Here is a 16678-nt window from a genome sequence, read left to right as displayed (position 1 = left end):
TAAGAAAAAAGCAATGACATCTGGACAAGTGGTTCTTCTAAAAGACTATATGGGTAAAAACGATATATAATAAATGAGAAGAAAGAAAGCAAAGAAGACAATCAGGGACTGGGGCTGTAGCTCAGTGGCAGAGCACTTGCCTCACATTGGTGAGGCACTGGCTTCAATCCTCAGCACCACATAAAAAAAAGAACAAATAAAAAACAAAGTCATGCTGACCATCTACAACTACAAAAAAAATTGTTTAAAGAAGAAGACAACAATAGGGACAGGACTAGCTATGTGCTGAAGCTTTTTGGTATGAAATATCAAGTATAACTAGTATATGCTGTGTATCTGGTGGAAAAAAAAAGAAAGCATGATAAGACAGATAGAAAATAACCTCATCATACTTTTAAAGTGTGTGGAACAAGGCCACTACCATATCCTACAGAACGGATAAAGGTAAAGGAAAGATGCCATCTCTACTGAATAGGGAGCCCTAACAAAAAAGCTTCAAAAGGACTCTGCATCTTTAATAATATAAAAAGGCTAGGGCACAAACAGCATAATCTAAAATGCCATTAGAAATACTTCACATACAAAAAGGTCTAAGTAAAGCAGGATTTTATAAAGTGATCAAAAAAGAAACACTAAGGGGGAAAAATCTTTTAAGATTAAAGAGGTTTTTCAAAGGACAAGTTGAAGTGGTTGTAAAATTTATGAGGCAGCATTAAACTTCAGTTCTAAGTAACAATAAATTATTCACTATAAAAACATACATGTGTCAAATATTATAAGCCTCTTAAACTTTTTAAAACAATTTCTTACAGAACTGATTAGATGTATTAGGTCAACATTAGCAGATACTAACTTTTTCATTAGCACAGTATGACCACTCAGAGTAAAAGAACAACTTTTTAAAAAAATGTACAGACAGAAGCATCAATAAACTATTCACCACCACATCTGATCTGATATTACACATTATGTATTTGGCCTTAAAATCAATTTTTCCGGCTAGCTAAAATAAATGTTAGTTTTATTTTTTAAATGACTTCAAGTATGTAGAACTACAAATATCTCTTAAACAATATGCATATGAATTAAAGTTTTAAATAAAATTGAAATTTTAAAATAAATCAAATTATAATTATTAAATTAAAAGAAACGTAAGATATTCTGAGAAGTTTTGTTTTGGCAGTCCTAAATGACCATTAGCCCTAGTGATAGCCTGAAATTTGACCAAAGTGATAGTTCGGAGTATCCTTGCCAGCTCCTTTGCTGCATACTACATTCCTCACAGTAAGAGACATCTCTGTTGCATGTATCTGCACTTCCTTCAATGTTGTCTAAAATTTATTCTTCCCCCAACATTTTCTAAGTTAAATGAAAAATCCTTTTGGACAAAATTCCATAACATACCTGTCTCAAAGGGTTTTTTTACAGATTAAATACATGGCAGTGCCCAACACAATCCATTCATCCATGCATGCATACACCCACCAAATATAAATACTTATGGAATTCCTAACATGTTCCCACCCAGCGCTGGGAGCTGAAAATATAGTGCAAATAGAAAAAACAGCATTCCTATCTCAAGAAATTACAATCTAGCACAAAGAATAGATATTAAACCTTTGCTCATGTGATGAGTGCAAGAGGAAGCACAGAGTGCTACAGGAGTAAGTAATGGGGTCACCTAAGCTACCTGGGATATCACATAGGGTTCTTTTGAAGTTATAACATCTGAAGAATGGATAGCACTAACCAGAATCATAAGACTGTCTGCTTTTCCCATTAATTATTCTTTATATAATTGAAAATGCCTCAGACTCAAGTAATTATTTTGCATTAAAATGACATTTAATTATAGGTGACCAACAAAGAAAACTATTTGTTAAAAATGTGAGGATTTTACTCTGGTTTCATTTTCCAGAAAAGTCACTGAGTAATAATTAAAGAATATTCTCAGTGTATTTTCTTGAACTTTATCCTATGTTCCAAGGAAGAAAAAGTCCATTCACCTGGACTCCTGGAAATCTCAAGTCTGTCCTATTCTGAACCTTCTCTTATATACACTTCAATCTCTGCAAATTTTTCCGTGACTACACATAACCATCACAATGAATTTATCCACATACTTATCTCTCTCCTCCATTTATCTAAATCAAATGTCAACAGAACTTAAACAGATAACAAATGAGGGATTAAGATGCCAACAGTATCTTCATACTGTTCACTTCTACAAGACAAGTCTCTTTCCTTCTTGAATTATAGGATCCTTCTTCTTTCTTCTTTGCACTTTTGATAGAATACAAAAATAGAAAAATAACACTTCATGTTCCTTTTAAATCTACTTTAAGAAAAAATGGCAAGCTCACTAATGAATGCAATTAACATCAAACTCAGTGTCTGGAACTAGGAGGAAAGAGTGAAGACATATCACATCCAGGGATTAAGCAAGTATTACTTATCTAATCTAGGGGACACATGACTATCTTCTGGAAAGATTACCAGGTTTCTAGTTTTTAAGAGGAATCACAAAACTGAATTTTGATATGAAATTTCCCAATTGTTAATTTTGACAACTCACTCAAAAATCTTTAAAGACACTATGTAAGGCAAACAAATTTACCAACATAATTCATTCAGTTCAGAAAGATTATCAATTTCAACCTCTGTTCTAAACTCAAAGATATAGTTACTAACCTTAATCCACCTGTATACTATAAAACTCCATGTTCATCACACCTAGAAAGGAATCTAGGATTTAGGTGGACTTTAGGCAAATATTTTAGCAAACAATGGATGGATTCTGCAACCAAATTAAGAACAGTATTTTTCTTGATACAGAAACCACAATCTCTTTACATGACTGCTTACCTGCCTATCGGCTAACAAAAATTATACCTCTTCTAATTTTATTTGTCTATGGATTTTAAAATAAGTATTTAATACTACCTCCTTTAAATTGTCCTATTCATTTCCTCTTATTCTTCCTAACATGTCCTTAATTATATCACCTCTTCAACACTGCCTCTCCATTTTAATTTGTTTCCCCTTTCAAACAAAATAATTTCATGGACTGGATTGCTTGCTCTGTGTTCATCTCTTCTTTTCCACTATATCATCTTAGGTCTGAAAAATACACAGCGAGACCACATCAACTATGGAGAAGTTGAAAATTTCTAATTACATTTCTGTATCTGATTAAGGAATAAGCCAAAAATATTATAGTGGGAAAAGAAAGATTACATTGATAACAGAAACAAAGTCCTATAATTAAAATTACCAAGACAGTGGTGAGTATGAAGTAGGGTACTGGTCAATGGATGCTATTCAATATTCTAACATTTTAGAGAACATTGCCAATATGAAAACTAAAAATAGGATAAAAGTCCAAATTTAAATCTATTCTTCTTAACAGCAAAAAATTATACTGTAGCAGTAATGGCAGTAAATCTTGAAATTAGCTGAAGTAAGGTTAGTCTTATTTAAACTAAAAATCCTATTTAAGATTAAAACTTTAGTAAGAAAGCGCAGTTTAATGATGTTTATCTTTACATTTTTATTTCATTAAATAAAAATAAATACTGTTCACTGAGGGAAAAGGAGATTCAAGCAAAAGTTCCAAGATGGATATGTAAGGTGTCATTTTGTTGAAATCACTGATAATGTTCTTAAGTTAACTCTTGTCATGAAGGAAAAAAACAAACACAGTTATGTTATTTAAAGATTCTCAGGCAACACTTTCCAAGCAATGAAAATACATGAAGTTAATAGATATCCATAAAAGCTGCGAAAAATATAAAATAATCTTAGACATACAGTAAATGGAAAAGCAAACCTGTTATTTTGCCTATACAGTATCCACTCACAGTATTCAACTTTAGCAGAAATATAAAGCAAAACAATTTATTAAAAAGAAAAAAAGGAAAAATTCAATATATGAACCAGTTTCAAGGACAGGTTGAAAGATGAAAAACATTCGGAATCCCATTTTCTTAACGTACCTGTGGGCACCAGTTGGTGACAGCACCAAAGTGCTATCTTCGCCAGAAGAAAGTTTCCATGATTCACTTAATTTGTGTTCACTTGTCCCCAGCTCACCCATTACCCAGTGGGGTAAGCTCTCTGGGCTTGAACTTTTTGCTTGTGCTGGATTTGGCTCATCAAAATAGATGGACTGATTTTTAAAAATTAGAGAAGTTATTCTTTCAAAATGTACTATAAAGAAACAATTTCCATCAAGTTTCAAGTTCGATAACATTCTTTCAAATACTCAAATTTCTTTACATAAAAATACATAAAAAGTATCACAATGCACAACAAATTACAAAATATTTAAATAAAATGGATAACATCTTTACATTTCAGTTATGTTCTGCTTTATTAAAAATCTGAGGGAATGAGCCTGTAGCTCAGGGGTAGAGTGCATGCCTAGCAAGTGTAAGACACTGGGTTCCATCCTCAGCACGGCATAAAAATAAATAAAATAAAATAAAGACATGTTGTTCACCTACAAATACAAAAAAAAAATAATTTTAGAAAATCTGAGAAACAAAAACAGAAAAATCTAATACTTATATAACAAAAGTGATATTAACTTTATGAAGAGTTAAATGGAAAGATATTTTTAAATCCTGTAATACCGTATTTCTTTCTGTGATCATTAACTATTTTATGAACACATTCACATACTCGGTGAACAGAAAAACCACAATCAATAACAAACCAGAAATTAAAATTAGGAATTCCTTAATGAGGTGTGAGCAAATGAGTGAGAGATCTGGGAGTTAGTTCTGGCCATATTACTAACGTATTGGTCCCTAGGCCTTCTCATTATTTTATTTGTAAAATAAAGCTCTCCCTTATGACTCTATGAAATTGAATGTGAATGGGAAAATAGGACACCATGCACACTCCCATCTTAACATCTGAATGTACTTCACAGAATGTTCTACTCTAGTTGCTGAGAATGGCATTAGCCCATTTGTTTCTCTTCAAATTAACCAGGCTGCATGACAAATTTCTAAAGAAAACTTCACTGCCCAGACACCTCTACAACAATTCTCCCAATCCTATACAGAAAATCTTCAAGGGGCTCTATATAGGGAAAAGTGACACACGACTCTCTATCCCAAATCAAAAATGCATAACAACTTCTTTTTAAATGGAAATCAGAAGTTTCCCTCTTACCCACAGTTTCACTTTCCATGGTTTTAATTACAGTCAACTATAGCCCAAAAATATTAAATGGAAAACTCTAGAAATCAACAATTAAATTTTAAATTGTGTTTGAGTAGTATGATGAAACCTCACACCATCCATCCCACTATGTCCCTCCAGGCATATTCACACTGTATACACTAGTCATTTAGTAGCTGTCTTAGTTGTCAGAACAGTATAAGGAATTAGGTATTACCCACTATTTCAGTCATCATTGGAGGGACAGTTCTTGGAACATATCCCTCACAGATAAGGGGACACTACTACTGTCATCATGCTAATGGCTGATCAATTATCAAGTCAAGCAACTACAATCCCAAATACTATAGATCTTAAATAAGCAAAATGCATGGCTCTACTTGAACATACAATGGATAAAACTATTATAAAAATAATAGTTTTATTATTATTTGGTTGACATTCCTCAACCAAAAAAAAAGAATTATCCTCTATGTGTAGCATGCCTTGTAACTAAATTTTGCCTTATGTGAACTAATAAAATACATAAAAGTCTTATATTACATAAGAATTTTACAGTTCATGAAAAAAATACATGGATATCCTGACAACAACTATCAATTACCTAATACTCCTGTAAGACTTCTCAAGTATTCAAATTTCGCACAAACTAAGGTATATTTCATGTTTATTAGGAACCAGATAGTGACAATTCATCAAGCAAGCATTGGAACAAAACTGTTTATAAAAATGAAATTAAATGAAGTACAGAAAATCACTTCTAAACTCCAGCATTACAGTAGAAGGGAATTTATAGAAGTCATCCAATCCAACCTCTCATAAATATTATTTTAAAATTTATAAAAGAGTTTAATAAGCTAGAATCTACTGAAATACATAAAATGTCACCATTACAATCCAATGAAAAATCAGTTGGCAGTTAAAGTTCAATATTAAAAATTCATTCATTTTTTTAGCAATATTGTAGAATACAAATGAATGATTCAATAAGGTTCTTCCCATTATAGGTAAATTCTTGTTTTCTACTGAAAGTAGAAAAAACTGAATCAGAGAGGAAAAAAAATAATTTTAATTAATGTGTTACTAGGACATATAACCTAGTATTCCCAAAGGGATGAAAACTTACGCACTTTTGAAGAAATAAAACTAATACACTCTGGTCAATAATACCTACCATGTATGAAGGTAATGTTTTTAGTGTGCCTGGTTCAGGGCGGTGTGTAAAAGGGCCTTCAAGCACTCCTCGCTTAAGCATATGCAATAACAATTTTGCATACAGGTTCCGATTCTTCCTGCCAATTACTCCTGCACCTGTTCCTGAAGGTTCACACAACTTTCTAATCCAAAGAGCACACCTCTGCCGTTCTATAAATACAAAAGAACTATAAGAAATTTGATTTTTCAGAAGAAAAAGCATTTAATTACAAAGACCATAATGTATCTGCTTTAGTCTAGAACAAGAAATAGAAAAAAAAATTTTTATAAAGATTCAAATAGTAAATAACTAGATTTAGGAGGCCATGTGGCATAACTACTTGACTAAGCCACTGCACCAATAAAGCAGTCACAGGCTATACATTAAAAAAAAAAAAAAAAAAGATGGTTCCAATAAAACTTCACCAAAAAAGGTGAACTAGTGTTGCCTCACAAGCCATAAACTCCCAATCTACAATTTAACTTTAATCAGTAGTTGGACAAAAAATACAAAGAAAAAATTTCACAAAAATAAAATCTCTGGGGGCTGGGGATGTGGCTCAAGCGGTAGCGCGCTCGCCTGGCATGCGTGCGGCCCGGGTTCGATCCTCAGCACCACATACCGAAAAAGATGTTGTGTCCGCCGAGAACTAAAAAAGAAATATTAAAAAATTTTCCAGCAAGGCAAAAAAGGAGATACAGTAAGAAGATTCAAGGGAAAGTTGTGCCAAGCTGCCCTGGACTAGGAAAGGCTGCAGGCTTTGGAAGTGAGTAGGCACAGTGCACAATTCATGCCACACTCACTTCTCCCATTGCAGCCCCTGAAATAAATATCTAATACTAAATAATTTCCTCACTTTAAATATAGAGTTCACTCAGACACCTCAGGAAACAGGGAACTTGGAAAGAGTAAAGGCCACAATTTCTTGGCCCCACTCTAAACCCTCTACTCAACAGCTACAGAATCAGGTTCACCTTCACATCCAACCTTATACCTACTATAACTGAAAGAATCTCCTAAGTCCCCCAAATTCACTCCAATTGCTCTCTGATGCCTTAAATATTCAGAAAATTCTCTAATTTCTTGAGAAAAAGGCCCTCATTCCAAAATAAAAAATAACAGATTGGGAAATGAAGACAAAATAGCAACAAAAACTCATTCACACCTGATTTTATTCAAACAATCATAATCATAAAAGACCAATGGATTCTCTTCTGCTCTGATAGATAAAAGGATCAGAGAATAAGTGAATAATAGGTTCCTAAAATAGAAGGCACTTTCACAGAAGGAGGTAAACACAGTTGTGGCTAACTTTAGAGATCAGTTTTCATGACATGTAAAAAGTGGTATCACAATAAGATCTTTTCACAGCTTAAAGAACACAGTCACTAAATTTTTATTACCCATGAATAGCTCAAAGTAAACAACCTATGTCAATGACAAAAATTATTAATAAAATATTTCAGCTATCCATTTTGATAGCTCACTGGTTTAATTAAATATAAAGAAAAAAATTAAATTAAAAATTTAGTTTCACTGGGTGCAGTGACACATGCCTGTAATCCAGCGGTTCTGGAGGCTGAAGCAGGAAGATTGCAAGTTCAAAGCCAGCCTCAGCAACTTAGCCAGGCGCTAAGCAACTCATGAGATCCTGTTTCTAAATAAAACATAAAAAAGGGCTGGGAGTACGGCTTAGTGATTAAGTGCCCTTGGTTTGATTCCCTGGTACCAAAAAAAAAAATCTAGTTTTCAAACACAGTCTTACCTGACCTATGGAGTAATTTTAGAACAAAGGGCTTCATATCTACCACAAAGTGATCAAATTCTGCATCCAGCTTCTCCCATTTTTCTTCTTCACTTTCCACTTCCATAGTCGGATCTGTAGAAGATTTAAAAATAAGGATCTGTAAGCCAAAAACTATAAAACTCTAAAGAAGATAAAAGAAAACTTACCAATTAAATAAATAACAATTCTCCCCAAAATTACCTCCAGATTTAATGCAATTCAAATCAAAATCCAGCAGCATTCTTTGTAGATACAGACAAGCAGATTCTAAAATTTATATGTAAATGTAAAGAAACTAGAGAAAACAAAACAATTCTGAAAAAAAAAAAAAGTTGAAGGACTCATACTACCTGATTTTTCAGATGGACTATAAATCTACGGTAGTCAAGACAATGTAGTATTGGTGAAAGAACAAACATAGATCAAGGAAATAGACCAGTGGGTCTCCAAAATGGACTAACACAAACATGAACAACTGATTTTCAACAAAGGAGAAATCACAGTTTTTATAACAAATAATACTGTAACAACTGGATATCCACATGCAAATAAAAATTACACCTCAAACCTAAATCTATATTATATAGAAAAATTAACTCCAAACAAATTGTGGGCCTAAGTATAAAATGTAAATCTATAAAACTCTTAGAAGAAAATAGGAAAAACAAATCCTCATGACTTTGGTCATGAAGAATTAGGAAATAAACCACAGAGGGGCTGGGACTGTGGCTCAGTGGCAGAGCGCATGCCTCAAACATGTGAGAAACTATGTTCAATCCTCAGCACCACAAAAAAAAAAAAAAAAATATATATATATATATATATATATAAACAAAATTGTGCCCATGTATAACTAAAAACAATTTTTTAAAAAAAGAGGGGCTGAGGTTGTGGCTCAACAGTAGAATGTTCGCCTACCACATGCGTAGCCCTGGGTTCGATCCTCAGCACCACATATAAATAAATAAATAAAATAAAGGTACTGTGTCCAACTACAACTAAAAAATAAATAAATATTTTTTTAAAAAAGAATACATACAGTTGGGGAGCTGCGGTTGTGGCTCAGTGGTAGAGGACTTACCTAGCTCGTTTGAGGCACTGGGATCAATCCTCAGCATCACATAAAAATAAATAAATAAAATAAATAAATAAAAGTATTGTGTCCATCTACAACTAAAAAAAATTTTTTAAATATAAGATCTATAAGTATATAAGGTATATGAATATATAAAATATATATAAATATATAGTATTTTTTAAATATAAAGAATATTTTTTTAAAAAGAATACATAGGGGCTGGGTTTATGGCTCAGTGGTAAAGCACTTGCCTAGTATGTTGAGGTACTGGGTTTGATTCTCAGCACTGCATATAAATAAATGAATAAAAAAAAGGTCTATCAACATCTAAAAAATTAAAAAAAAAAAAAAAAGAATATATAGGGTTGGGAATATAGCTCAGTGGTGAAGACTTGCTTAGCATATACAAAGCCCTTAGTTCATTCCCATCACTGAAAAAATACACACATACATATGTACACATTTATATGCATACTTTTATACACATTTATATGTATTTATATATATAAACATTTACATACACACACTTATACACATTTATATACATTCACACATATAGAAAAGAAATCTCAAACTTTAACCCAATAAAAATAATCTACAAAAAAATTAATGCCTGGTTGGCAAATAACTATATGTTTCAAATTAGCTACTGGAGATGATTTTGAATGTTTCCAACACACACAAAAAAATGATAAATATCTGAGGTGATGAATATGCCAATTACCCTGACTTGATCATTATACATCATTTGCATGTTTTGAAATGTTACATCATATCCCATAAATATGTACAATTACTATGTGTCAAATAAAAATAACCATATTTTTTATAAATCAATCTCTAGGAGCTGGGGGTGTAGCTCAGGGGATAGCACTTACCTAGCATGAGCAAAGCCCTTGGTTCAATTCCCAGCAAAAGTGAAACTAAATCAATCCCTTTACCAAAAAAGAAATACAAATAATGGCAAGTAAGCATGCAAAAAGATGCCCAACATCATTAATCACTAGGAAAATGAAAATTAAAACCCTTAAGAAAGCCAGGCGCAGTGGCACATGCCTGTAATCCCAGCAATTCAGGACACTGAGGCAGGAGGATCACAACTTCAAAGACAGCTTCAGCAACTTAGTAAAGCCCTAAGCAAATCAGTGAGACCCTGTCTCAAAATAAAGAAATGAATAAATAAAAAGGGCTGATGATGGGGCTCAGTGGTTAAGTGTCCCTGAGTTCAATCTCTGGTACCCTACCCCACCCCCCCAAAAAAAACATAATGAAATACCACTACAAACACATTAGGACAACTAAAATTTAGAATGCCAATAATACTAAGTGCAAGAGAACAAGAGAAACGCTCCTGCACTGCTGATAGGAATGTAAAATGATACTGCCACTCTGGAAAACAGTTTGGCATTTTCTTACAAAGTTAAACATACACTCACCATATAACCCAAAAATCCCAGTCCCAAGTATTTACTTAAGTGAAATTAAAAATGTATATTCCCAAAAATGCAAATGTAATGCTTACAGGAATTTTTTGTTTGTTTGGAATCACCAAATGCCAGAAACAGCCCAAATTTCCCTTGACTGGGAATGAAATAAATTGTGGTATATGCACACAATAATTAGTACTAAACAACAAAAAGGAATGATTACTGATACACACACCAATATGGATACACTACAAATGTTTTATGCTAAGGGCAAGAAGCCATTCTTGAAAGATTACCTCCATTTATATGACACTCTAGAAAAGGCAAAAAAATTCAGCATAGAGAACAGATCAGTGGTCAGTAGAGTTAGCAGTAGAAGAGAGTATGTATTCCAAAAAATGGCACAAGGAAACTATATGTGATGTTGAATTGTTCTGTACCCTCTCTAAAGAGGAGGCCTCAGAATCTACCAATGCATAAATATAAAAATTCACTCAGCTGCATAGCAAAAAAAAAAAAAAGTTAATCTGCTGTAATTTAAAACTTTTGTAATATTCTTTAAAAAATATTAGTGTTCATATTTCTTCCAGTTAGCAAAAAGAAAAAAAAATCCTACTAAATGTAAAAAGACTGAATCCCCAAAAATCAGAAATACAGGTTTTGACAAAACTTCTTTAGGTTAAAAATATATCCATATTCTAAATGTTCTTTTAAAATGTGAAATGTCTTGGTAGGAATGTGGACTACCTTTGTGTGATATTTATATAATTCAGTTTACAAATTAAATATTTGGGGTAAAGCTCTGATCTGTCTCATAAGCTACGTTGTTCTACAATTGCCCTTTCTCTGCTAAACCAGCTTCTAGTATTTTCCTCAGCACCTGCCATTTTATTATCAATAACCTCTTCCAGAAACTTCTCTCTATCCTATTTCTCTAAGTAAACCTCAGCTTTCACTGGTTGACTTTATTCCCTCATAGCTATGAAAGTGTACAAGTCTTTCTTAAGTGCACACAAGAATTTCAGGAAAGAAAACACTGATCAACATCCATGCTGCCACTTCCCAACTACTACTCTTCCAGTTTCAACCCCCAAATTCCTTTTATTGGAGGCTCCAACCATCTTACTATAACACACTCCCCATTCTCATCACTGTCTTGCAAAGAAACCCCTCCAGCTGATAACAGCCCTTTAGCCTCTTAAGCTCTCTCTCATTCCACTAGATTTTTTCTTTCTACTGAGCAAGACTACAGTTCCCGCAATGCCACACTTTGTTCTCAAACAAAGGGCTGCAAGAAAAAGATGGTACTGCCTTGGAGTCAGATAGCTTCTGATGCCACCTGAACCCTAAGGAGTCTTAATATTTCTTACTCCACAAAGCACTTTAAAACTTTTACCAGATATCTTAATGCCCATTAAACAACTCCAAACTCACCTTATTCTCAATTTTAAAAAATCTTACTTCCTGATTCATGGAAAAAATAATGAATGGTAACACCCTAGTAAAATGGTATTCCTAACATCTCCCAAATTACTTCTTAGAAACAGACATTCTTACCTCCTTTGCTACTGTATCAGAAAAAAGCAACAACTCTACTTCTAAGGTCCATATTTCTTCCTGTCATTTATCAATTATCAATTACTTCTTCTCTAGATTACATTCTCTGACTCCTTCCCCTCCCATGATAATCCTCATTCTAATCTTCCACTCATCAGTCTGCTTCTTTCTTTCTTATCAACTCCCAGCTCTATCCTGCAATGGAAAATCTTTCAAAGTTCACTAATTATCCACTAGTTCACAAATCCAAAGGGATAGCTCAATTTGCACCCTGTTTGACATCTCCACACCATCATGTACTTCTTAGGACTCACTACTCCTAGAAACTCAGCAATTCCTTTCACCCCTGGGTCCCCTGCTGCCTCTCAGATCATTCCTTCCCCTTCTCTTAATGGCTCTTGCTTTTCCACCTAACATTAAATCGGTATTCTTCCACTCTCTCTTTAGCCTCCTTTTGATCTGACTTGCACACTCTCTGTAGGCTATCACACTCAGTTACTGTAACTCAAGTAACTTCTCATATAATTCACTCTTAAATTTCATTTAAACTCCACTTTCTCTCTGCAACTCCAGACTCCCATTTATTACAGCCTCCCAAAGAAAATTTTTCATGATTTCCCCATACATCTATTCTACCTATGCTATACTCTCCTTGATGGCATCATCCTCTATGTCATCTGCTAGAATAGAAGTTCCAGTGTTCCCATTCTCTAAACTCACATAAACTGATACATCAACAAATACTGTCTCAAATCTGCCAGCTTTTCTATTCTCACTGCCATTACTCACAAAGCCCTACGTACCACTGACTTGCATTTGTATATTATTTACATTATCTTCCATCATCTAGGATTTGCTCCTGGAGAGCAGGGATCACAATTTACACATTTAAGAAGGTACCTAGAATATTGTCTGATACATTTTACAAGCTAAATAAACAATTGCTAAATAAACACTAACCAAGTAGACTAGTGTTCCACTTTTACATGACTAATTTGTTGTTCTTCTTCTTCTTGGTACTTGGGATTGAACCCAGGGGTGTGTAACACTAAGCCACACCCCTAGCCTTTTTTAATATTTTATTTAGAGACAGGGTCTAGCTGAGGGCCTTGCTAAATTGCTGAGGTTGGCTTTGAACTTGCAATTGTCCTGCCTCAGCCTCCCAAGCAGCTGGGATTACAGGCATGAGCACTGTACTCAGCCACAACTAATTGTTTTTTAATGTTTCTGTTCTGAATACCAAATAGGTCTTCCAAAATAGGAATACTATATGCTCATAATTTATTAAAACTGGTCATCATACCTTCTGAATTATGGTAAGATAATAATACTTCCAAATTGAAGACTTGGTTAAAATAAATTTTATTTAAAACTGGTGATGCAGCTCAATGGTAGAGTACTTGCTTAGAATGTATGCAAGGCCCTGGTTCTATCCCCAGTAGTGTAAAAATAAATAAATTTGATTTAAATGCATTTCCTGATTAGTTGATTGGTTTGGAAGCTGTGTGTGTGCATGTGAGTGTGTGGTTGTTGGTTTCATCTTACATTTCTATAATATATTCCATAAGTTATGTACTTGGTAAAACAGGCTATGATACCACTGATTGATGTTAGATCATAATATTGAAAAGCAGCTATTCAAACAGATAAACCAATGGAAACTCATAAGCCAAGAATTTTAAGCACAGCTTTGGCCTTGATGAACTTCCAGGCTCAATATCTTGTCCTAAGAGCATCATCAACTATGGCAAAGGTAAAAATATCCTTCATAATCACTAATTCTTAACTAATACTTTGATACCAGCAGGAAATGTTAGTGTTCAATGCTAGAGAAAACTACAACGCAACAGTTAAGTGATGCACCAAAATCATAAAACAAGCCCAAAACTCAGATTGAAATTCTGAAATTTTAATTTCAGATCTATTGTATCTCACCATTTGGCCACTTACAAATAAGTCAACTTTCTCTCCAATTAATAAAATTTGAAAAGCAGAAAGGCAATCTATAATGACATGCAATACTACAGCTCAAATTTTTTAAAAAGATGAAGTCAGTGATGTTTAGTAAAGACTAAAACTCTGCTTCTTCTTAACCCTTATTCATTCTCCAACAAATTCAAAAAGAAAAAAAAATTAACATTTCAAAACTTCAAAGAATATATCCAGCTAATCAAGAAGTTTTATATTTATCAGATTAGATTCAAATTATTAAAACTGAAAAATAAGTGAAGTCACATCTTTGGTTTAGGCTTAAAGTACTTAGAGTGTCTTTTCTAAGTGATATAAATTGTTGTGTGACTACTAGTCATATAAATTACTTCAAAAGCAAAAAAAATGGATGGTTTTTGCTTATATCTATAATCTGTATTTGGTTCATGTCTTTTGTTAAACTGTTTCTTTGTGGACAGCCACAAAATGGGTTAAGGCCTTCTCAAGGTGCTTAGCTGCCATAGGAGTCAGCAATTTACATAAGCAAGTCACAAACGTGAAAAGACGCAGGGGAAAAAAGTCACAATTGCTAAGTCAAGAATGCGCTTCCCACATATCATGCCTCTTGCCTAACATGTTTCTGAAAATTGTGTAAAATCCATTATGTTCCATCAAATCATATTTTAAACATACTTCAAAAGACAACTTGTCAGTAAATCAAAAAGTTGTACAGGTGCACGTTTATCTTGCTTACATTTGGATGTTTTGACAGGCGCCTTCCCTGACTGTGCCAGGTGCTGCTGAGCACTTTGGAAAGGTATCCCAGGGCTGGGGGTGTGGCTCAGTGGTAGAGTGCTTGCCTAGCATCCATGAAGCCCTGGCTTCTTCGATCCCCAGCACTGCAAAAAAAAAAAAAAAAGAAGAAGAAAAGAAAGGAAACTTATTTCAATGTATCCTGAGCACCCTGCCAGATGGCACTACTTCCATAAGCCACTTCACCCTGATTAGGAAGTGGAGGCTTAGCCCGGTGAAGTAGCTGACCCAGTCCCACCGGAAGTCAGCTGGACCAGAACACTGTACAAATTGCCCTGCCCTCCTCTTTGGTGGAGACTGACCACTGCAGAGAGGCTGGTGGCGTTTCATTTGCCTTTTCTTTCACTCATCTTTAAATAGTGAAGACAAATAACAAAAATGCGCGCAAGGATCTGAATAAAAGTTGTTCATGATTACTTCTGTCCTCTTGAACACCTAAAACTCAGAAACCCTGCACGTCTTCCTGAGGCCCTGACGCTGGGAATAGGGCCTTTCCAAGCGGGATGTTTATTAGGATTGTTTGTACAGGCCAAGCGCACCTGGAGCTGCCCAAACCCAGCGCACTGCGGCTCCGCTCTGACAGGGCTTCCGCAACTCTAGCAGTCGGGCTCCCCGCAGTCCTGCCTCGGCCAGCGCGGGCACCGGGGACGGGCGGCCTCCTACCATGTCCCAGAACACAGCTTTCTCTCCACAGCCGCAAGCCCCGGGGGCAGATTTCTGGACCTCGTCATGCAGACCAGACCCCCACCCCCACCCTCGCCTGGCTGATCAAACTTTACTCAGAACTTCACCACTCGGGACTTCACTCTGTAGGCGACACGGGGGGCGCGCGCCCCCCAGGCCTGGAGAACCGGCCCGGGCCTGCGGGCGACGCCCCGCCCCGCACGAGCCCGCAACAGGAGGGGCGGCCGCCAACCCGCGCAAAATTCCACTGAGAACCTGGGAGGAGGGGTGGGAGGGGGGAAATGCGAAAAAACGAGAACCTGGAGCCCCTACAAGGAAGCCCTCCGTTCGGCCGCCGCCGCCGCCGCCACCAAACGGTTTCAAATCCTTGCGGGCCGCTGGGTCGCCGCCGCCCAGCAGGCCGGGGGCGGGGACTACCGGGCTCGCCTTTCCCCGCCCCCTGCCCCACCCCTCGGGCTGCGGCCGGCTCTCGGGCGCCGTTGCCGTGGCGACGCTCCGGGTGGCGTCCACTACCGCCCCCCAGGCCGCAGGGGAGGGTTTCCGCGCCCTCCGGCGGCTGCCGGCGCGCGGCGCAGTTGTCATGACGACGCTCAGGCGGTCGTCACTACTCCCTAGCGGATGGGGGGCGGAGACTTCCGACTCCGCATTTCCCGGTCCTCCAGGCGGCGGCGTGCGCACCACGCTGTTGCCAGGGCGACGCTCCAGCCCACCGCGCCGTGGTCAGGCTCACTTTCTACACTGGCAGCTCTTCAGCAGTCCCAGGCCGATTCTTCCAAGACAATTAGGCTGTTGTCTTGCACCGTGCTGCCCTAGAGCATCCTACTCACAGAGTAGTTTGTGAGCCCCTGAAGGGTCGAAGAGAAAAAAAAAAAAAAAAAAAACAAGTAAAGGACAAAGAAAAAAAAGGACTGCTGGAGAATGTTCACGGAAGGGTGTGTGTCCATTATTTGGACACAGGTCACAGTTAAATGGGTGGAAAGATGTGAGAATTTGTCCCTGATATCTTACAACCCGTATAT

The 16678-nt window shown here is 36.2% G+C and overlaps 1 protein-coding gene across 2 annotated transcripts in view; it reads right to left on the bottom strand.

Moving 5' to 3' along the window:
- Cep112 (centrosomal protein 112) overlaps positions 1-8264 on the bottom strand; it is a 448365-nt gene extending 440101 nt beyond the window's left edge. The window contains exons 1-3 of one of the 2 annotated variants that reach the window (XM_026406648.2): positions 8151-8264; positions 6365-6555; positions 3996-4168 (exon numbers count right to left, since the gene is read on the bottom strand). In XM_026406648.2, the coding sequence (XP_026262433.2) occupies positions 3996-4168; positions 6365-6555; positions 8151-8256 (470 nt within the window). In that variant the 5' untranslated portion in view covers positions 8257-8264. Of the gene's footprint in view, positions 1-3995; positions 4169-6364; positions 6556-8150 lie in introns of those variants that run through there. The other variant, XM_077800819.1, reaches the window with a different exon arrangement.
- Positions 8265-16678: the final 8414 nt, after the last annotated feature.

Source organism: Urocitellus parryii, chromosome 7 (genome assembly GCF_045843805.1).
Source record: "Urocitellus parryii isolate mUroPar1 chromosome 7, mUroPar1.hap1, whole genome shotgun sequence".
Lineage (NCBI taxonomy): Eukaryota > Metazoa > Chordata > Mammalia > Rodentia > Sciuridae > Urocitellus > Urocitellus parryii.
This window is presented reverse-complemented; position numbering and strand designations above follow the sequence as displayed.